Below are 22,639 nucleotides of genomic sequence, written 5' to 3'. Positions count from 1 at the left end.
TATCACAAACGAACGTGAGACCAGTTTCCCCCAAAAAAGTATAATTACTCTATTTCGGCTTATCACGATATCTGAGAAATTTTTCGTTAACACGCATATCCTATTTTAAAACACGGAGAATTTGTTGAGCAATCAGCCAATCGGAAAACAATATTCCTATTTTCTCAATTGTGATTGGCCAGCAGTAAAATTTCTATATTTTGGTACGTCTGCCATTTCCACTAGCGCCATTACCGTGTGTGAGTTTGTGTGTGTGTGCATGTGTGAAAATCATTTTGTAATTGCCTCTCATTGGAATGCAGAAACCATTTAGAAATACTTATATTCTGAACTGAATTTTAAAAATATCTTACAAAGTAATAATAAAGATAGAATTTATAGAATTTAGACGATACTGCTCAAATGCAACTTTCTGCAGTTAGGTTCGGATTTCCGCGGCCATTTTGACAACCATTTTCTCACTGGGGTCGATTGGGGTTAACAACTGCACTACCTTCTTACTCTGTTCACCGACCATCAAATCTTTGAACTCCGAGGCTAAATCAACATTGGAACTCTTCGACAGATCCAGCCTAAGTTTGTGACTCTGTTGCTTTGATGAATTGTGAACACTAATGAAGCCGATTTGGTTCTGTTGAAATGTTGCGATGTCAAGGCTTTCGATTGATTTGGTTTTGACGCTTTTCTTGTCCGCCTGCTTCGTGACCAAGTCAATCAGGGCCGACTCTACTTGCTTGAATCTGGTGTTTTTCGACTCAGCAGCTGAAAATGATAAAATGGATAAAAATAATTCCTCTTTTTTCACAATAATGATAGCATTTATAAGTATAGCAGTCTTTTATTAATCTGGACATCCTTGAAATCCCGGTATCAACGAAAAATTGATTACACGAAAAATGTGCATACCAATTGCTCCATTATTTGCTTAAAAAAGAGCAATAAAAATCAAGCTGTAACTTTACTGTTGTAGTAAGTCACATACAAAAAATATATGACTTTGCAGTTACAATAATGTGCCAAAAATATCATTTCTTAGCGCCGCTGTCACAAAACTTACAAGTAATCAGCAACACAAGCTGCTGGTAAGATTCATCGACGGCAAAATCAGAAGTTATTGTTGTTACAAAGTGGAATATGCTAAGCACGTGTCTGTTTTCCAATTTACTCATCGACTCAGAACTTATCTTCGTCAAAGCCACGATCGCGGAGTTCCTAACACAAGAGTTTAAATGTCTCAATGAAAGAGCACGCGTTTGTCCTCACCTACAGTCATGGCATTCTCCTTGTGAGTATGGAATGTGAGTTTGAGGGGGCAACACTCGTCCAGTTGAAGCGCACTATTGAAGCCCATGTTGGAGAAAGAGTTCCACAGCTCCTCCGGTTCCTCTCTCGCCTCCATCCCGTTCATCTCTTTGAATCCCCTTAATGTTATACAGTTATCCACCGTCTCCCACATATCCTGGAGTCAAAAACTGAAGGTATTCCTTCAATGCTTGCAAGATTTTCACAATACGCTGTTAGCGCCTACATTCACGTTCGCTGCAATTGCCCGTTCAGTCAGTTTAGTTTTTTACATTACTTGAATTCTGGGTAATTTCATTTGGTAAACAATTGTTCTTTTCGTAAATTTAATAAAAATAACGAATTCCTTTGCGATATAGAAACGGTCAAAGCAACAACAAATGCTCCAAAGAGTCTGCCCGGGAAATCCCCAAGAACATGGAAGGAAACGTCTACCTGTTCACGAACGGATCAGCGTCACACGGCGACCAGAAAGCAGGATACGTTGTTGTAACAAAAGGAGATCAAAACACGCTTGAAGTGATAGGAAAGCTGAGCGAGAGACGAAAGATTATTACCTCATTCGAAGAAAAAGCAGCAGTGCTGGTTATTGTGCAACCAACAACCCGAGACCCATGCTGTGATCTGCACCGACTTCAAATCTCTCTGCACCGCACTGAAAAACAGGAGCAGAGGTACCTCTGCTATTCGTCACAAACCGAGGGTCACAAACCAATCGATTGCAGGATACTCAGACGTCAATGGAAAAAAATAGCAGACAGAGTCACAAAAAGCTGCAGACAGCCGCAGAAACAGATCCAGAACCGACAGCACTACTGGCCGCCCGGAGTTGCATCTGCATGAAAATCTGGGACCCCGAGCCATCAGTCCCACTACCGTGCCATGCGAACTTACAGATAATACAAGTTGAAATCAAAGCCAAAAAGATCAAATGCAAAAAGGGGCGCTGTCCTCCTCGCACAACTTTGCAGTGGTTACTGCAAGCTTCTGAAAGCCTACGTCAATCTAATGGATCCCACATTCAACCCGACCTGTCCCCTTTGCGCCCACAAGAGCCGCACACACTAGAGCATTCGTTGGACTGCCCGGCCACATCAAAAGACCGCCAATAAATCTTTGGCACAACACAACCACGACTGGAATTGATGACTGAAGACCCCAATGCGGCAGCTGGGCCTATTTTATCTGGGCGCCGCCTGTTTTGCTCAGTGAGCAACATTTAGAACGCAACGTTTTTCGTTTTTGCTTCACTTAATTATTTTTGAACGCATATCATAATATAAATTATTTACCATTTCATGTGGATGGTATTTCCCCAAAACGAGTTACTCCAAAAACTCGGTAAACAATACAGGTGAACTTCAAAAAATGACGCAATTGCCTGTTTATTCATAGTCTTCAGGATTTCGCCACTTCCATAAACTAAAAAAATGTAACAGGAATTTCTATTTTCTTTCCAATATCAGTAGAACTGATGCATTTTATTTATTAACATACCATATTGAAAACGGGGTTGAAGATAGTTCTTAATTGGATGTAAATTCTTTTTCTCAGTACTGAAATGTCTGGTTAAAAAATAGCTATAAAGTGAATGCGTATGGTTTTTTAGTACTTTTACTTAAAACTCAATAATGATGGCAAAATATTTTGATTGTCAATAATGATGGCAAAATATTTTGTTCGGGTTTAAGTTCAAGGTTAGCACTGTTTAAGGTGATACACTTCCAACCATTTTAGCCAACTAATGGTGACTTTGTTCGGCTCCCATTCAAATTATGTTTTTTTAATCGTTCATCCATTTTGTACAAAATCTCACAAAGCTGTGATTCGTGTTCAGACTTAATGTAATCATCAAAAATGTTTTCGACATCAGGAAACAAGGCAATATTACACTTATCGACTGCCGCCAGCGGTTGGCTGGTTACTGATATATAGCACGAAAAGAAGCGAACCTTCTTATATCGATCCAGCAGTGAAACAAATTTTACCTTTTATTATCCAATATGGTTCCAAAAAATTGAATAAATTGTTTTCGGTCTGACTGATAAGAAGTTAACAGCGCTTCATTGTTGTAGAATGGATTCAAGCTTAACTGATTGACGCAAGGAAAAGCCTGTATTGTTGACTGAATATTGTGTTCCATAAAAATTAAATTAAACTCAATAGCATGGGTTAATAGCATCGGTTAAGCCGAAGACCTTCAACAGTATTTGGGAAAAAGAGATACACCTCCACCACCTGACCTAACATTTGTAAGCGTCTGTTCCCCTATAACACCCGTAGTCGGCGTGGTGACTGAACCTCCTGTCAGGTTTAACGTTGATCAGTTTGAGACAACCTATACCGTTTGGATTAATTCAATTTGTATGTAGGAAAATGAACTATTATTGTCAAATGCTCCTCAAATACGAGCAAATTTTAATATTCAAACAAATAAAGTATTTCTTACCGACAATGCATTCCAGTCCTCATCTTCGAATTTCTCCCCAGTGCAAATGATTTGGAAGAGATCCAGTTCTTGTCTGGATATGGAACCATCTCCATCAACGTCTATGAGGTCGAACAGGGTCTCAATTGCTGACTCGCACTCCTCAGACAGCGCCCCACTTCCATCAACAGAACCCAGCTGAAACAACCCAAAAATACAGAAAAGTCCTTTTAAGACTAAAAAATTTGATTTATAAAGCATAGGCACGACCTTTATGTGTATATTTTCGGTTGCAGAAAGAAACCCCCCACGGAAAAAAACCCCCACTTCGTTTTAGATAGGAAATAAACCCCCACGGAAATAAACCCCCACTTTACTATTAAAGAGCTGCGCATTTAGCGCCTTTGGCCATGCCTCGCGGGCCATGGCCATGCCTCAGCGGCCCGTGGGACTTGATATGAAACTATCACAACCGAACAAATTATGACGACCGAAATTCAAGGGGTTTTATGTTTGATAGAAAAATTCAAAAGGTTTTAATTTACAGTCGGAATCAAGGTTTACTCAAATGTTGAGTTGCAGTTGACCATTGACTTGAGACCATAAGCACAATAAGAAATGACAACTTGGCAAAGAATTGTCACCAGGATATGCTTTTGTCAGCAATTCTTACAATCAAGACTAGGAGTTGATCTCTTTTAGTCGAGCGTCGAATTCAACAAAAAACGTAGCCGTCCACTCAAAGAAAAAATTAATTACAAAACATTAAGGGCCAAAAGCGAAATCTCATAAATTTTTATAGAAAATTCTTCACAAGTCGCCACTGCAAAAAAAACAAACTGTGCTAGAGTTTCAATTAATTCAGTAATTATCACAAAAACTAACTAAAACGCTACGTACCGAGACCAATCGAAGCCCGGAAAAAGAAATGAAAATAAAACCAAACGCTGATTTCTCTCTTTTTTGAAAAACAGCGACGTCCCAAAATTTGTTTTATATGGAATTTTGGCCGTCAGTATTATCACCGATGTCTATTTCTCAGCTAGTGCGAAATATTGAGATAAAAGTTTGTCATCAATAGCCATGCGCAGTGACAGCGTGGACCACATAATTCACATTAAGGTATGCAACTTCCAATATAATTGAAAATTTGCCATTTTTACCCTTAACCAGATTATGACTTTTAGGAAGAATTAAGTCACTCAACTGGGCCTACAGTAACTACACAATAATTCGAGCAGAAAACATTTTAAGAAAATTGATGAACTCTGTGAAAAATTACTACCTCAAAAAGGTAGAAGTTTGGTATCATATTCAGGAAAATGGAAGACGATTTGAATGCATTTTTCGTGATTGTTGTCGATGGGCCACGAATAGGTAATTTGAGGTGAGATATACAGAAGTAAATTGAAAAAATGTGGCAAGATATTGTCACGACAACCCAAAAAAACGCCAAATCCACAAGTAACAAATGTATTGAGGAACTGCGACTTATTTTTGAGGAACTGAGATGGGAATAGAGCAGGTTCAAGGCATATAAAAGAATTTTCTATCAAGTTTTCCTCTGCATATAAGTAAGATTACATCTATGTCTAGGATCATAAACAGTAGAGATACTTCAAATTTCCTAATGCAATCATATGCATGTATAAACTTTAAATAAGAAAAAATTGCAAATACAAAACAATTTCGAGCAAAAACATTTAGGCTGATTAATTGGAAGAATTAATTAACTAATGCTTAAATTGAAGAAATTGGTTAAGTTATCCGTGCCTTCGTAATCACTGAGATCCATTTTTAATAGTTAAATAAGGTCTGTACGTATTCTCATTTACTGTTGGCAACATTAAATGTAAGAATGTGTGAGAAAAGCCACTTTGGTCCGAAAGTCATAGTCAAAACCAAAAACATTGCTTTGATATTGGAACACATGAACAGAAAACTTTGTTAGATTACAACACTTTTCTAAATTTACTTTTCGCGCTCTTTCTCAGAGAGCATGAAAAAACTTCCCCTTTTCACTCTGCTTTTGTATTCTGTTCCACAGATTGACTTCAACATCAGCTTTCAAAAAGAAGCAAAAGTTGCAACGATCTTTGAGGTGAACAGGTAAAGTTCAAGATAAGGCGCGGAATTTCCGGTCAAAAATTTGTTCGATAGCGATTAAAAAACAATGCAATATTAGATTGTTCAGCATGCATACAGCGATTAAAAGGCATTAATTTTGCAAACGCACAAATTTTTACATCATTGTCCAAAAAAAGTTGGATCTATGTTACTCTCTTATTTAAAAAAGAGGTGTGCAAAAATTAATTGAGAATAGAACGCTGGTGCGATGAAAAATATTTTGAGTAATAACCGCTTTAAAAAAACAAAAATGAATTAATTAGCTATTGCAGAAAACTCAGCTATCGTTAGAATACTCTTCGATTTTGAAAATTGTGACTATGGGAAAGCATTCTAAGATTGCAACGATGTATGACTATGTTCCAAAACAGTGTTATTTTAGTGTTAGACCTTGACCGCAAAAATCTAGTGCCTATCTAGTGAACTACATAGTTTTGATTTCGGCAGTGGTTCAACCAAAGTCACTGGAAATCAAGATTACAAGCCATTAATCAACATGAAAGATCTTCTGACGATATCGTTATGACTCATCACAAAAGATTTTATTCTCTACTTTTCGCCCATCTCCAGCAAAGAAGACATGAATTTTTAACAATTTTCCGGTTTTTCCGTTATAATCAACGCTTAGAGTTTCTTTCTTTTAAATATGGGGTCTATGATTTCACGTGAGAATTCACAGACACTAGAGACACCAGAAATTTTCTAACGGAATTAAATGCGTATAAACTTTGAATAAGGAATATATATGTAATTACTAAACAAATTCGACCAGATAAATTTAGGCTAAGTGAAGGATTATATGCTTACATGGCAGTAGTTGGTTAATTTATCAGTGAAAATGAATGACGAATTTCATGCGTTTTTCAACTCGGTTGTCCACCTAAAACATAGGTATCTGACGGCGATAAACACTGACGTAAAGCAAGAAATTGTGGTGAGGTATTGTCACGGTTGTCCGCACAAGTACGGTAAACTGTTAAATTACAAAAAGTATTCAATGCGATATAAAATAGCGTTAAAGGGTATTTAAGAGTTTGATGAATTCTTAAAGTGATTAAAAATTTCTCCCAGACACACTAAACAGTAGAAGTAAAAGACTCCATTCCACGTTTAAGGAATAATAAATGGTCACAATCAAAGAATGATGAAACAAAAAAGACAAATACATTTAGGAACGACAATATTTACAAATAAATTTAACAAAAAAGGGATCTACACTGATCCCCCTCAACTTAGTGGGAATATAACTTTACCCCACTCCCGGGGGGGATGCACGTGCTAAATTTTACATAGTAACGTGCTATAGAGCGACACATAAATTGTAATTGGAGGAAAAAAAATGCTGGGGGCGAAACAAAAGATCGCAAAAAAAAACCACAAGTATTACTTAACTAAAAATATCAAGTTTCTTATGGAGGTAACCGCTAAGCACATTATTAAAGTTGGTTACTGCAATTTCGAAACTCACTATTATGTTCAACAGGAGAACATTTGTGGTCATTTTCGTTCTTACAAAGAGCTGCTCGTCCGATTTGATTTTCCTCTTTCGTTTGATAACAAAAAAACTAATTTCCGTTAAACGGGTCGAATTGTTGCCAAACTCTATTCTAAAATCCATATCTACAAGAAAATTTACTATATTCATTAGTAAAAAAAAACAAGGTCTGTACGTATTCTCCTCACATCCGAATTCCATTATTATTGTTGTTGTTGTTGTTGTTGGGGATTTACAGTTTTCACTGAGGGGATTTTCGTCCCAGTTGTCGTCTTAGAAAATTGTCCTATTATTTCTGCAGATCTGACAGTCACAGCATAGATGCCAGCTACAGATGTTATTTTCGTCGAATCGCTCGTTTACAAACTTCCACATGAAATTTAAAACTCGATTTTTAAGGCCTTTTTTCGTATTAAATTCAATGTATTTTTCTATTCGATTTGCTAGTCTGCATGTACGGAAAAAGAAGTCATTCCTAGCCTTTTCAGTTCTGGTTTTCGGGAGCTTTAATAATTCATTTGTTCTCCCTTTTTCTGAATTTTGTTTCACCATTGGTAAAAAGCTATCGTCTTCTGTTAACTTCGATAAAAGTAGAATGTCATTTAGTTGCATGAACATTGGTAGTGGTAGTATGTTAAGAAGTCTCAGTTCATTTGGATACGGCATGACTTTTTGTCCAAGGATCCATTTGACTACTTTCTTTTGAAATCTTTCAAGCTGTTGTAGCTCACCTCGGTTCGGATTTGTGCAAGCAGAGCCATATAAGAGTACTGGCAAAATTGACTTGTAGAGTCCGAGCTTGATCTCTTGTCTTACTTGAAGAGCTATGTTTCGTCGAAGTAAGTAGAGTACTTTGTTCGCTTTTTTCAGTCGTTCTTCGATGTGTGTCTTCCACGTCAGGTCATGGGAAACATAGATGCCGAGATCTTTGATGACTTTGGATGACTCTAGTTTAGTGCCCATAAGCTCGTAATTTTGTGTTTGACCTCTTATGCTCAGCTTTGCACATTTGTCCATGGCTAATTTCATTTTATTTTCGTTTACCCACTGTTCAATACCATTGAGATCGTTTTGAACTTGCCAAAACATTTTCTTCACTGCAAGAATTTTTAGGTCATCCGCGAAGATAAATGGGTCAGAGAAAACTAACACATCAGGTAGGTCATTGATGAATATGCAAAACAGGAGTGGTCCGAGAAGAGAACCTTGGGGTACCCCACTTGTTACATCTAAAAATAACGATCTTGTGTTGTCTACCCGAACGAATTGTTTCCTATTGTCTAAGTAGTCAATGATAATTTCTAATAGGCAACCTCCCACTCCAATATTTGCAACTTTTTGTACAAGCTCAAAATGCGGCACTTTGTCGAAAGCTTTGGAGAAATCTGTGTAAAATGCTACAATTTCGGTGCTTGATTCGCTATCGAGTGCGTCGTGAATTGATTTCAAGAAGGATAGCATATTTGTATTAACTGAGCGTTTTTTAACAAATCCATGTTGGTGTTCTGTTAGGAATTTTTCGAAGTGAGCGTATAAAGCTGAACAAATGCATTTCTCAAAAACTTTACTGTCAATGTCTAAAAGAGAGACTGGTCGGTGATTTTCTACTTTCCGTCTGTCATCTTTTTTGTAGATTGGTGTCACAGCTGCAATTTTCCAGGAGTTCGGGATTTTTCTCAGTCGTTTTATCTGCTTGAAAAGTACATTTAAAGTCTTACTTGTTTCGCGTGCTGTACGTTGGAAAAATGCAGGCGGTATGCCATTTGGGCCTCGCAACTTTGTGGCATCTAGCGAAAAAAGTATTTCGTAGATTGCTTTCTTTGAGATTTCGAAGTTTGTAATTTCAGGATTTCTCAATTTTACATCTTGTATACTGAAAGGAATTTTGGGTGAGAACACTGAGTGAAAGAACTCGTTCATCATGTTGACTTGCTCTTGCATTTTTGTGCTCTGTTGATTTTCTTTGATTAGTAATTTTGGAAGGCTGGGTGATTTTTTCAGGCTTTTCAAGTGTTTGAAGATTGTACCGGTATTTCTTGCACGCATGATTTTCTCCTGATATTCAATCCTGTCCAGTTCCGATGATTCTATCAATTGGTTTTCAAGTTTAAGAACTTCTTGTTTTCGATAACTAGTGGGTTTTTCGGATAAGAGTCGTTTTTGGGTTTGTAGTCTCTTCATGTTGTAAGAAGTGAAACTTGATATCCAGGGAGGTAACTACAAACATGTGCGAGAAAAGTCAATTTGATCAAAAAGTCAGAGTTAAAACCAAAAACATTGCTTTCAAATTGCAGCACGTGAACAAGAAACTGATCGATAAGGAAATTTTTCAATACTTACTTTTCTCAATCTTTCTCAGAAAGCATGAAAACTACCTTCCTTTTTCTTTCTGCTTAATTACGAGTCTTTTGACCCTAAGCCAATTCTGCAACCCTGCAGGGAGTCGTGGACAAAGCGTACGAATTTCTGAAATCTACTTGCTATGTTCCTTAAGTAGAATTCACGTGAAATCTACTTACCTTCAAATCCGAATTACTTTAAATAATCAGAATGTACTTACGTTGAGAATGTGAAACCTAATGACAACTTTCTGGAAGTACTTTATTTTTATTGTTCTAGACTTTGCTAACGTTTTCTCGCTTATATGATTCAAAAACCGGCATGTAAATTTAAGGTAAGCGTTCTTCACAAGGGATAATTAAGAATAAATGTGTTAAGACTGGTTGTGAGTTTCTCTTCCGGACGAATGCCAATTTGAACAGTAAATTTAGGGTTTTAGGGTCAAACAACTCGTAATGATTTGTATTCTGTTCAACAGATTGACTTCGATATTAGCTTTTCACAAAGACGCAAAGTTGCAACTAACAGCGACGGGATTAGATCCGGTTCAAAATAGAGCGCAGAAAATCCAATGGAAAATGTGTTCGATAGCGATTTAAAAAAGAACGCATGTTTAGATCGTTCAGCAAGCCTGATTAAAAAGCTTCGGTTTTCCAAACCCAGGATCTTTCACATCACTGCTGTCTTAATGAAAACTTTAATCTATCCTGCTAGGTCCCCCTTCCTAATTAAGAAAGAGGCGTGAAAAAATTAAGTGGCACTATTAGAACGCTGGTAAAACAAAAAAAATATGAGTACTTGTTTTTAATAGCAGCTACTATTAAAAAATATCAAAAGAATTAGTCGTTTCAGAAATTTCTGCTTTCGTTAGAATACTTTTCGATGGTTGTGATTATCCGAGCTCATTCAAAGATTGCATCAATGTTAGACTATGTTCTACTAAATAAAGCAATGTTATTACAACTATGAACTAAAGTATAATAAACCAAAGAACTTCAAATACCATCTAAAAAGCAAATGATATGATTCAGTTGTTATACGAATTGATTCTCGCAAATGTCTACGAACTTGTCATGGTCCCATGGTGTAATGGTTAGCACCTTGGACTTTGAATCCAAAGATCCGAGTTCAAATCTCGGTGGGACCTAGTATTCAAACTTTTGTTACCGATTACCTAGTTTAAATTTGATTTCGGCAGTGGTTTGGCCTCGTTCTGTATTGGCAAGTCAATACTGCAAGCACCAAGATGATAAGACGATGAAATCTGTTATATCGTTCACCACCAGTAATTCTAATGCCAGAAGGGGTAAAAGTTGATATATTCTATTCTGCACTCCTCCAGCTTGGAAGGCAAAAAACTTTTAGGACGTTTTTCGTAGCCCCCCCCCCCCTCACAAACAAAAGAAAAGGGATCTTTTCCGTGTGTTCCCCCTCCCAGCTTAGTGGGCGCATATTATTTGCAACCCCCGGACGCACGTGCCATATTTTTACATAATGATTTACTATGTACTAGCACGTGCTCTGTAACTGGGGGGCGCAAAACGCACGGGGGGGGGGGGATCACAAACGGAAAAGATCCGGGAAAAGATTCAATTTATATTGCCTAGTTTTAGTCCACTAAACTGATGAATAGCAGTGGTAAAAAATAGGCCTTTCTACGCCGGGCGATTATATTAAATCTCGGTTTGCCTTTTGGGTTGAAAAATCGGGTCTTTCCCATTATAGCCCCCCCCCCCCATAAAAATATAGCCCCCCCATTATGATATAATTACCATGATTGGGGGGGGGGGGGGGGCTATAGGTTATCTGACCACTAAGCTGGGGGGGGGGTATAATGGGAAAGACCCGAAAAATCAAAGAAATTTAAAGCGGTAGAAAGACTTCTGGGATCTTTGCACCTCCCACTAACAGAGCACGTGCATAGCTACATATTAGTAATCATTGAATTGACCATCGAGGTTTCGAGTTTGTTTCGCTCTTCTACATAGGCGTCTATGATTTCAAGTGCTAATTCATGGACATTAGAGTCCCATGAAAAATTCAAATGGTCTTAAACAACACCTAAACACATAAAAGAAGATATAACAATGTTTCTCGAAGCGGAACTAATTTCAAAAATGAGTTTTTTCTGTCGTCTTAGACTACATTATACTAACTTGGGCTGAAAAAAATCCCAATTCTACTGTGTATCGTTTTCATCTTAAATCAAAACTAATAAAAACCGTTTCCATTTCCTTTAGGTACTCTTTTTCATTTCATGTCATGATCTTTTTATAGTAACGAGGTTTCTGCAACTTACCATCTTATGGTTACGCTTCAACCATACAATTGAAATTTAACGCTGGCTGAATCCATAACTGTTCTATGACGTCCCCTCTCTAAGCAATTAAAGCCATAAAATCATTATTCTATGGTAACGATGATACCATAAAATGATCATTCTATGGCAGCAGTGACACCATCTTATCTTGATGTTATTGTAACGATTGTACCATTTTATGGCCACGTAATCTATCAGAAATTATACATTACTAACCGTTACAATCAAGACTGTGTACAGCATTCAGACATCTAATGGTAGTAGGCCGGTTATCGTGTCGAAGAACAACTTCAGACATTAAAAGCCTCATTTTAAGAAAAATCTTGCTACAAAAGAAGTTAACAAAATGATTATGCAAATAATTGGAAAGCATTTGCCTATTATGAATTTTTTGTCAACAAGGCGGCTCGGCAATGTGCGATTGCACATAAGGTTCCGACCCCACTCATCCACAATTTTGGCATAATTGTCTACCAAATGAGGAACAGATAGAAAAACACAAATAATTCAAGTATTTTAAAAAAAACGTGTTTGAACGAAAAAATAGCCTCCAAAGCCAATAACTCAGCGGAGTAAAAAATGATGCACTAGAATGATGAGATATGCCGATATTAAGAAAGCGAGCGAAGACGAACGGCAAAATCAAACAACAACAACAAACATTAATTACATCAAAAAATTTATGTCCGTTTTAAAAAACAAAACTTAATAAGTCGAAATAGCGTCAGATAAAACTGAAAATAAACAAAATAACTTGTAATTCACCAGAAAAAATGGTTATTTACCAGTTCATAATAAAGCTTGGTAACAATAAGACAAAAAAGAACAGAACTTTAAATTTAGAAAACTCTCTGAATTTAAAAAAAAACAATAAATTTAAGTAATGAAAACCGTTAGGAATCAACTAAAATATCCCATAGGTTTACAATTTCCAATGCTTCTATAACAGGGAATTAAGAACTCTTGGTATTCAATTTTTTTGCAGTTACAAAAAGAACAACAAATAGACAACAAACTAAAAATCAATTAAAACTTGCCAGAAATTGCTTTGGAAGCCGTAAAGCCATACTTTGGCCCCACCAAAAAAGTTCACTTGCACCTTCTTTGAACAACGATCTGTATTATCTGGCCGCTCATTAATGAACATAAGCAACAATTAGACAAAAAAGAAAAATGCAAAATTATGTAATACTTGTTTTCTTTCGAAAAAAATTTGTTTCCAAAGAAATGAAAGCCATTAATTACAAAATGAAAAAATTAATCCAAAGGAAGCCCCCGAGACCTGCAATTAATCCGAACATGTCTTACGTCTACAAAAAGAACTTCAAATATGACAAAAATCAAAAATTAATTTCTTTTTTTTTGTGAAAAACCCGTGTCGGAGCCAGTAAATTCATAACGAATTCTGTAAAAACATTAGATTTTCTGACACCAATCCCTTTTGACACCTTCCCTTGACAAAAAAATGTCATCTTTAACCTTTAATTAACGAGACCAGGTAACAAACAGACAATAAAAGGAACAAAATTGCGAAGTTGAAATGTTTTTTTTTTCATTTTGGTAGACAATTGTTTTCAAAGTCATGAAAGCCATTATCTATCTTCTAATATCAGAATGTCGGCTCATCTAATGTTCTAGGAAAAGCCAATCAAACCGGTTCATTGTACAGGAAATGAAATACGACTAAAAAGACAAAGTAAAAACGACAGTTAAAGACAAAATTTAAAAAATTCAATTAAATTCTTCGAGAAAGTATTGTCGAAGCGATAAAGAACCACAATCTATATCCTTAAGGATTTAAATATTATGAATTGTGCGTTATTTTGAACGCGAAAAATGTGATAAATGAACTGACAATAACGTGATAATTTGACAAAATTAGAAAACATGAAAAATGGGCAAATACCTAAAAATTAAAAAATGTGAAATCTAGTAGTATTAAAGCCAGAACACCCTATTTTAAGGAGTAAAACCGCAGTAAAGTCTAAAATTGAATTCAACGAAGGAGCACTCTGTGATTGCTGACACCAAGCTACAAGTTGACTAAACTAAGAGAAAAATGGAGGCAAAGTTCAATAAGCCATATTTTATTTAAAAATCAAATATTTTAAAAGTCAAAACGACCATAAGCTTTCAAGCAATCAACTAGATAAATTAATGCCAAGCTAATTAGGAAGCCAATAGGACCTATCACTAGTGAGCTTTGATTTGAAATGTTCTATTATTTAATTAATATAAAAAAGATCGAATTTTTTTTAATGAAAAACCGACTAATGACAATCCGAATTATTTTTGGATTGTAACGGTCCAAAATTGGTACAGAAATAAGCCCTGCCAGTGTTGATTGTCCATTAGGAATATTTATTTTTTGGAGTGTCATTGATATAGATATTTTGTTTGTTAAAAAATGCCCCCTTCTCAGTCTACAAAGATTGTGTTAGTGGTGTTTGAGTGTGCGATTCCTGCAAATTTAATCAGAGTGGACAAAAGAAACTTATTTCATGCTGTTTTTGATGAAAAAGTCTGAATTTTGTGAAATTTTTAGCCAGAATTTGTGACAAAAAAATTCAATGAAAATAACCGACAATGTATTTTGTCTTTAAACGTAAAATCAGCAACATTTTCATGAAAAATTATTTTAGAAGTCAAAATTACCATAAGCTTTCAAGCAATCAACTAGATAATTTAATAAGTCGAAATAAGTAGGAAGTTAATAGGAGCTATCACTAGTGAGCTTTGATTTGAAATGTTCTGTTATTTAACTAATATAAAAAAGATCGATTTTTTTTTTATAAAAAACCGACTGACGACAATCCGAATTATATTTGGATTGTAGCGGTCCAAGGTTGGTACAGAACTTTTCCTGTTAATGCCGATTGTCCATTAGGAATATTTAATTTTTGGAATATCATTGATATAGATATTTTGTTTGTTAAAAAATCAAAAATAAATGCTGTGTTTTTGATAATCAACGAATAAAGTTAGCAAAAAACGGCAAAGTTTTATTTACAGAGCACTTTCAACGGAAGTTGAAGTACAATTAGCCCCCTTTTCAATCTAGAAAAATTTTGGTAGTGGTGTTTGGATGTGCACTTCCTGCAAATTTAATCAGAGTCGACTAAAGAAACTTATTTCGTGCTGTTTTTGATGAAAAAGTCTGAATTTTGTGAAATGTTTAGCCGGAATTTGTGTAGCCGGAAAAATTCAAGTAAAGTAGAAAAATTCAATGTAAAGTAATATATTTTGTCTTCAAACGTAAAATCAGCAACATTTTCTCGAAAAATTTTAATAAATTTTATCAAAATTGGCGAAATTTTAGTCAAAAATTCCGAAAAAAAATGAATGAAATCAACGGAATTCACTCTATTTTCTCGAACATTTAAACCTCGATATCTCCCTGTCAAAAACGAAAATCAAAAAAATCTTTTTAATTCCATATTCTACGCTGGACAAGCTTTCTAATGATACCAGTCTCAACTCTACGAAGAATATATCGATCGGCCAAAATTGACTGAACAAAAAAAACCAGTTGAGTATATAGTTCCTCCCCCCTCAAGAGGGGTCGGAACAATAAATACAAGATTCGAGAGGTGTGCTGTGAAACAAAAAATCTATATAGGAGACAACTGCGGCCGGATTAATTTAAGAAACTTAAGGTTTCAGTTAAGAATTTCGAGGCTTCACACATCTTGATCAAATAACGCAGATAAAATATCAAAAAAATTGACTAAAAATTGGAGAACGTTTGCGTGAACTCAAATTACTGTTTCGAATGTAAAAAAGGTGCAAACTTTATGCAAAGCCTTAAGCTTTAGTTTTACAAATTTGCAACAATTAGGTTCGAAACAGCGTTTAGTATGCAATTTGGACCAAACAAACCAGTTCAAAGCAATTCAGTAAAAATAAACAAGGGAAAATGACAAGTGTCAACAGCAGTCAGATAATTTCTTTAATCTCAAAATAAAAACGTTCAACCAAATGGAAGCGAAAACCAATTCTTAGACGTTTTGCAAAACAAAACAGTTGTCTCTATCAGCGTGGTTCTTGAGTATAAATCATGAAATACCTCAAAAATCTTCAAACTCGCCAAAAAAGCCAGCCAATCTTTTGCTCTCTTATGTGGATTTTTTTGGAAGCCTGAAGAAAATATAAATGTTGAAACGTATATGAAATTTTAGACTTATATAATTCAGTTTAACTTTACAAAGTTTGAGCTGAGATATGTTTATATTTTAATGCTAATTTCTTTTTAAAAATGAGCAAACAGGCAGCTATCGACAGGTTTCAATCGTAATCATTTTTGTGTCCAGAGGCCAAAAAAAAGCATTTTGAAACATCTGAAAGGTTCCAAAAGGGAGCAAACGCGTGGTCTGTCGCATTAAAACCTACGCAATATGACCACTAAGCAGGGGAGTGTATTGAAAACCACTTCAAACGTGAACTAAAAACTACGATCTCGTGATTTTTTTCGGTAAGAGGGAAATTTTTTACGACAAAAAACTGCTTGTGGAGCAGTTTTCAGGAAAACTGTAAAAAACTGCAACACATTGGTTCCTTCTGCTGCTCTGATCAGAGCACCAACAAACATTTTTTTAAAAAATGGCCAAAAATTTCTGAAGTGCCGTCAAAATGGGCAGCAAATTTGTGACTACAGCCTGTGGTGAAACAAATTTAGAGACCAATGTTACGTAGTATAAAGAGAACTACCCGAAGAGAACTAAAATACTACCACAAAACTTGTCTGGACAAAAAATTAGGACTATCATATAAAATGCATATTCTTTCAAATGTAGGATCAAAAACTAGACCAAAAAATATTTACCTAACCTAAACAAAAGTAAACCCTAGGACTTCGTTCATTAAATGCAATTGTATAAAAACCAAGTACAGGAACAAAAAATGGTTTGTCAGATTCATTGCACTTACTAACGGTGTCTACCAACAACATTGCTTTCAACTGACTTCGAGCGTATACATAACCTTTTTTTAAATAACTAGGAATTATTTGCAAAATGGCACTATATGTCAATGAAAAGTGTTTTATCAAAAGCATATGCCAACAAAAGACTCCTGCAACAGAAGTAGACACATAAAAAGACAGCTAAATGCATTTAGATAGCCCAAAAAAGTATCTGCAAGCGTATCAAAATATATTAAAATTAAGCAATCTTTATCGAGATTTTTGACACATAAGGCCAAATAATGTTAGATAGACGTTTCTTAAAAACTGCATAAATTCATTGCTAACAGTAACTTCGATTCTGCGGCTCTCAGAGCTGAAACACTTCCAACAACAGTTAAACAGTTGTAGCTTTTCTTTGAGATGAGCTTAAAAAAATTCCGTTTCAGCAGTTCGAGCAAAAAAATTGCAAAGTAAGGTGGATACAAAAAGAAAAGAAATCTGTTTCTTCATAATTATATACAAACAAAAACACAAATTTTCGTGGCACAGAAAGTTTACAAATTTTAGTTTGACGACAGACAATATATCGCTCTACAGCATTTCAGACAATAACACGTTAGCATTCAAGTAAAATTCGCTTAAACAGGTTGCACGGAAAACACTTTCGACTACAATAAATCAGCAGTTAATTAAAATTTTCAAACTACATTGACATATATGATTTTCATTACGTTTCATCAGTTCATCCGGTTTGTCTTTCACTTTTGACATAACATGAAAAAATTAGGTGTCTAGGTTAGATACAACTGTTTATGAAAAAATAATTCAAAAAAGGAAAAAAAACATTTATAATTGTGGTATGCCTTATGATCTCTAAAAACTAGACAGCTATTGACAGTTTGACAGTTCTATGGTCCACAAGGAGGAATAAGAACCTGTACCTCAATGGTATATGAATCGTTCTTTATAAATACTCAGAAAAACAAATACTCAGAAAAACACTTTGAAACTAAGAGGCTCCAGGCGTATGAAATAATTCGAAAAACTATAACATTTTTAGTATCAAAAATTACCTTGTTGGAAAAAAATAATTTGACAAATAAGAAAAACGCATCTGCAAAAAAGGAAGAAAAACAAAAATATAAAAAGGAACGAATTTATGAACATCCCAGTGAGCAACAGAAAATTGCCAGCCAAATGAGAAAAGTCCGTAAACAATTTTTACAGATGAGAAAGCAAGCCATAACGCAATCCTTTTATAAGGATAATAAGTTTTTCATAAATCCTCTCTGAGCTAAACGCATCTTTTGACAAGATTGTTACCAAAAAACACAGAAATTTGGTTTCAAAAAAGCAAAGCCCAACAACTAGACCAGACTACTGATTCTAATTTAATAACCGCCCTAAAACCTGAGTGACGACAATACGCTTAAGCATAACGCTGAAAACAATTCAAAAAAATTTTCAAAAAACTTAAATTAAGTCAAAATTTATTCAAAAACAATAATGACCAACTAACGACGGACCAATTGCTGACAAACAATTTAATGGGGTTCTATTCTATTGTATTCTATTTTAACTCAAGATGCGGGTACTGTTCCCTAAGGACTTTCAAACAAATTAAGTTTTAAAAGGTCATTATTGGCCACTATCTAGACTCGTCTCGCTGTAGAAATAAACAATCTGCACTTGTGTTGACCTGTCCTAGATTTGTGAACCAGAGAGAATATTAAGAGAAAACAAAAAAATCAAAAAATCTAGCGTGACAAAAGTCAATCGAAAAGTCAAAATGGTCAATCGAATAATATGCATAAAAACACACACAACTTCCATCACTTCGTAATATTCGAGCGCATCTAATGAACACGTACAAAAAATTCGTAACGGCTACTTTTTTGAATGCTTTTGTTATCTGATTTTCTAAAAAAACTGACGTTTAACAGGTAGAACCATTGATGCGGGCTTCTTTATGTGTCTGCAGAAATAATACAAAATGTAAAAAGCCGTTTAGTAGCCTCTTTTTAAAAATTGGTAGCCGTAAGAGATCCTCTTCTCACTTTATGATGAATTAATTTTTCAGCTAAGCAATTCTTTTTCTTAAAATTGAAAATTTAGTCAATATCCGTTCTTTTATATGTAAACTTTCGATCTCATTTTCTTTTCTGTTTCTCTCAGTACCGATACGCAAATACATAAATTTACTGACCAACCTTAAATTTCAATCCGGATTCTATGGTGGTAAAAAACACCAAAAAGCAAAATTTGACTAAAATTGCCTGAAAAACGCCGAAAGTTTGTGTCCTAAACTTTCTTCAAAATGACAATCTCCTATAAAACCTATTTGTAGTGAAATTCTAAAATGATAAATGTTGCTCCGGGACACTCATAAAAGAGTCTAAAATATCCGAAAAAAAGTGGTCCAGCATATAGTTCTCGTATTTTTTTTCATAAAATGTGCGAACAATAAATTATAAAAACTATTTGATAAAATTTGAGCTTCAAACGAACCTGAACAAAGCTGCAAGCCTCAGGCTGCTTTTTGCGAGGTAAGAAGTTGGTACTCATTGTAAATGGGACGACCAGATAGTTGCCTGGAGGCAAATCTACACGCAGAGAGAACACTGCTCCATCGTAGAGGTCACTCACGTAAGCCGGTTGGGCGAAATTACCTGATTGGTCCACTCTGGCGCACAGAAACATCACCTGCAATAAGAACAAATATGACCAAAATTCTTCGTCATAACGAGAAAGAACACATCAAAACTCATTTGTATTGTTCAGTAATAGGCATGGATTATGTGAAGTCATAAAATAAGAAAATATGGAGCAATTCAAAAAGTCTCAGCATTTTTTAAAATTCAGATAGCTTGAACTTGCTGTGCAGGTGCAATTATAAATCATCTGATTTGAACTCTTGGGAAAGTTTGAGAAATTGATCAACTCAATTATGTCCTCAATAATTTACATCTGTTAAAAATTGCGGAGAGGTGAACTAGCAGCAACTAAGCTAGGTCAACTTTTCTTCTGTTATATTCGTTGATTCCGTGAAAAGGAAAGTTTAATTTTGTCTGAATGCATTAATAACCTGGACATCTTTCTTTGGAACATGCACGACATTCCTCGTCTGTGCAGTAATGAACACTTCAGATGATGCAGAAAGAGACATTTTAAATGACGTTGACATCAAACTCTTCGCTTCAAACCTCATAAATCCAAATTGGCTAATTTGTTTCCATTCTTGAAGATTCTTGGGCTGGATTTTACTTCTCAATTTATCTACTGTCTTTTCATTAACAACTTTTTTACGTCCACTTTGCTGCTTATTAGACGTTGCGTTTGATTTGACTATTTTGTGCTTCCTCATGACGTCAGAGCAGGTTTCTGCAATGTTGGAGCTTATTTTGGTGTAGTCAAAGATATCATTGGATCTCTGCGTGTCATGCAAAAGGGAAAAGAGTTCTTCCAGCTCTGAAGGTGTAAAGGGCTCCCCAGTTGATGTGAGAATTTGGGTCAGGTTGTCACGTGACAGTGCTCCAGAGCTGTTTGGGTCGAAAGTGTGGAGAATAGAGATTAATTCACTCTTGTCAGCTGAAGAGCTTTTTTCTTTTCGCATGATGTTGCAGAAATTGATGTAAGTCAGGTATTCTGTATCATTTGGCCAGTGCTTGGTCATACTGTGCTAAAAATACACGAAACATCGTCTAGCTGAAAGATACAGAATTGTTTCCTTTTCCTCCTGGTAGATTACGACCAACCATAATTGATGTGTTTACCCCTTTACAATGGTATCTATAAATTGCAACTGATAATTCTATCTTTTATTAAGCTATGTAAACCATCATCAGTGCAAAAAAAAGCCTGGTTGTTCACACATGTTAATGAAGAGAAAAATAACGTGTTCATGGGGAAAATGAAGCTGTTACAAAGGTACTATTGAAAAACGACAGATCTACTCTATTCATTTTTGCATTGTAAAACGACTGAAACCTGAAGTCAGTCAATCTTCAATCAAAAAATCCTCAAAAAAATCGGTTAGAGTGTTCTTCCAAAAATAAGTGCAAGTAATAGTCAGGATAGCGCTATAAAGTACTTACCCGTATATTTCACAGTAATGAATATCAACTGAGGGTGTAGTATTAGGAATATTAACTGATCTAGCCTGTTCTGCTACAATAATTCATTTGCGTTCATTTTAATCTTCACACATACTAAGGACACAGACAAAATAAATCACAGAAAAGCAAGGAACCGTACACTCAAACTTGAAAAACCATTAAAAAACTCAATCAGACCTTTGAGGGTGACCTGGCAGCCCGCGTGAGCAAAGTGTACAACTGTTGTTTCGACAGAATTCTCTCATTTGTGCTCTTAAACATAGACAAATAAGTGGTCTTGCACTCTTCGTAGAAAGCATTCTCTGCACTGGTCTTGGCTCCCACTTGACTGACACTGTTACTGTCCACTGACCGTATAGACGAGACACTGGCGCGTCTCTCAGAACCCATTTTGAAAACTTCAGATAATTAGAGAAACATAAACAACCTAAAATCAAGTCTCCAGTTATAGAAGGGAACTATTAAGTCATAGCATTAAATAGTTTCAAACTCAGCTTAACGAGATGTTATTCTTATTGTAGTATTCTGATTTGATGCTGGCTAAAAACATTTCGGACTGTTCTGTTTTGCCTGGGGGCCAAAATAGAACAGATCCAAAAAAAACTTAACTTTTCTAGCAATTTACCATTACAAAGAGGTTATTACTTGAAAAGGGTATTACATAAAAAGTTAAGGCAAATTGTGCAGGTAAATTTACCATAAATTAGCTCTGTTCAGGTAAATTGTGCAGGAGTACTGCTTGCACATCCTAGTAAAATGATCTGCAATTGCACTTTGTGTGTAGGTAGTGATCTGCAACTGCACGTTCAGGTAGTATGTAGGAGCGCCGAAATACATACACAGTTCGGGTAATGTACCTGAATTGTTAGTTACCACGAGTGTAAATAGAGAGTGTATATTGAATTTTGATCCCCTAAACAATGTATACATCTTACCAAAAAATAAACGTTTGTTTTTTGTTTATAACCAAGCACCAAATTTAAAAGTCGTCAAACAATCAGTTTTTCGCCTTCCTATTATGACTGTACGCTAACACTACTCTTTAAATAACTTTCAAACAGCCAGAGGTGGCATCAATTTTACATTTTCTTGATACCTGGAGATAATTGCTGTTTGAAAAGCAACTAATTCATTTTTAGGCTGCAGTAATCGATTTCAAAAACTTTTTTAAAAAAGTTTTAAAAACTCGTTTTATTCTTATCGTTGTTCTATACAATGTCGGGTCAGAACAAAATCAATTAAAAGTCCTATTAAAAGTCCTATGAAATTTTGGGCTGAAAACCTGAACAAATCAGTTTTTCCATCTCAAGAATTGGACAAAAAACAGTTCCAGAAAAGTTGAAGTCGTGGTGATGTTTCAAGGCTTGTGATGAGTATTTCAAGGCTTGTGATGCCTAAATAAATTGAGGCTGATTTCATATAAAGACCAATAAGAACCTTTAGAAAATGTGTTCAATACTCCACTGTGATATGTTTCAATCTTTACACCATTGTGTCAAATTTATTTGCGCAATTCGCTTGAAAACTATTAGGTCTCAACAATGCGCCGAAACAAAGTGACACCTTGACGGTAATTGGAAGTGCAAAACTAACATAAAGCCTGTCTTGA

The 22,639-nt window shown here is 35.4% G+C and overlaps 1 protein-coding gene and 1 non-coding gene across 2 annotated transcripts; one reads left to right on the top strand and one right to left on the bottom strand.

Annotated features, from left to right (window-relative positions):
* Positions 1 to 305: 305 nt before the first annotated feature.
* On the bottom strand, positions 306 to 22,551 carry LOC142337589 (EF-hand calcium-binding domain-containing protein 7-like). The gene is made up of 7 exons (XM_075386927.1): positions 21,728 to 22,551; positions 21,208 to 21,457; positions 20,001 to 20,594; positions 19,424 to 19,618; positions 3,752 to 3,928; positions 1,264 to 1,459; positions 306 to 762 (listed from the first exon to the last, which is right to left on the bottom strand). Exons 2-7 carry the CDS (start codon positions 21,418 to 21,420, stop codon positions 419 to 421), a joined length of 1,719 nt encoding a protein of 572 aa, XP_075243042.1. The 5' UTR covers positions 21,421 to 21,457; positions 21,728 to 22,551; the 3' UTR covers positions 306 to 418.
* On the top strand, positions 10,768 to 10,839 carry Trnaq-uug (transfer RNA glutamine (anticodon UUG)). Its single transcript has one exon. It is a non-coding gene; the product is annotated as a tRNA-Gln (tRNA).
* Positions 22,552 to 22,639: the final 88 nt, after the last annotated feature.

The sequence above is a fragment of the Convolutriloba macropyga genome, chromosome 4, assembly GCF_964194025.1.
Source record: "Convolutriloba macropyga chromosome 4, txConMacr16.3, whole genome shotgun sequence".
NCBI classification, from domain to species: domain Eukaryota; kingdom Metazoa; phylum Xenacoelomorpha; order Acoela; family Convolutidae; genus Convolutriloba; species Convolutriloba macropyga.
This window is presented reverse-complemented; position numbering and strand designations above follow the sequence as displayed.

Coding starts and splice junctions, on each gene's coding strand:
- LOC142337589 (XM_075386927.1), bottom strand. CDS start 21,420: ATGGGTTCTGAGAGACGCGCCAGTGTCTCGTCTATACGGTCAGTGGAC. Junction 19,619..20,000: donor TTCCAAAGAAAGATGTCCAG/GTTATTAATGCA, acceptor TTCTTATTGCAG/GTGATGTTTCTGTGCGCCAG. Junction 1,460..3,751: donor AGGACTGGAATGCATTGTCG/GTAAGAAATACT, acceptor TTTTGACTCCAG/GATATGTGGGAGACGGTGGA.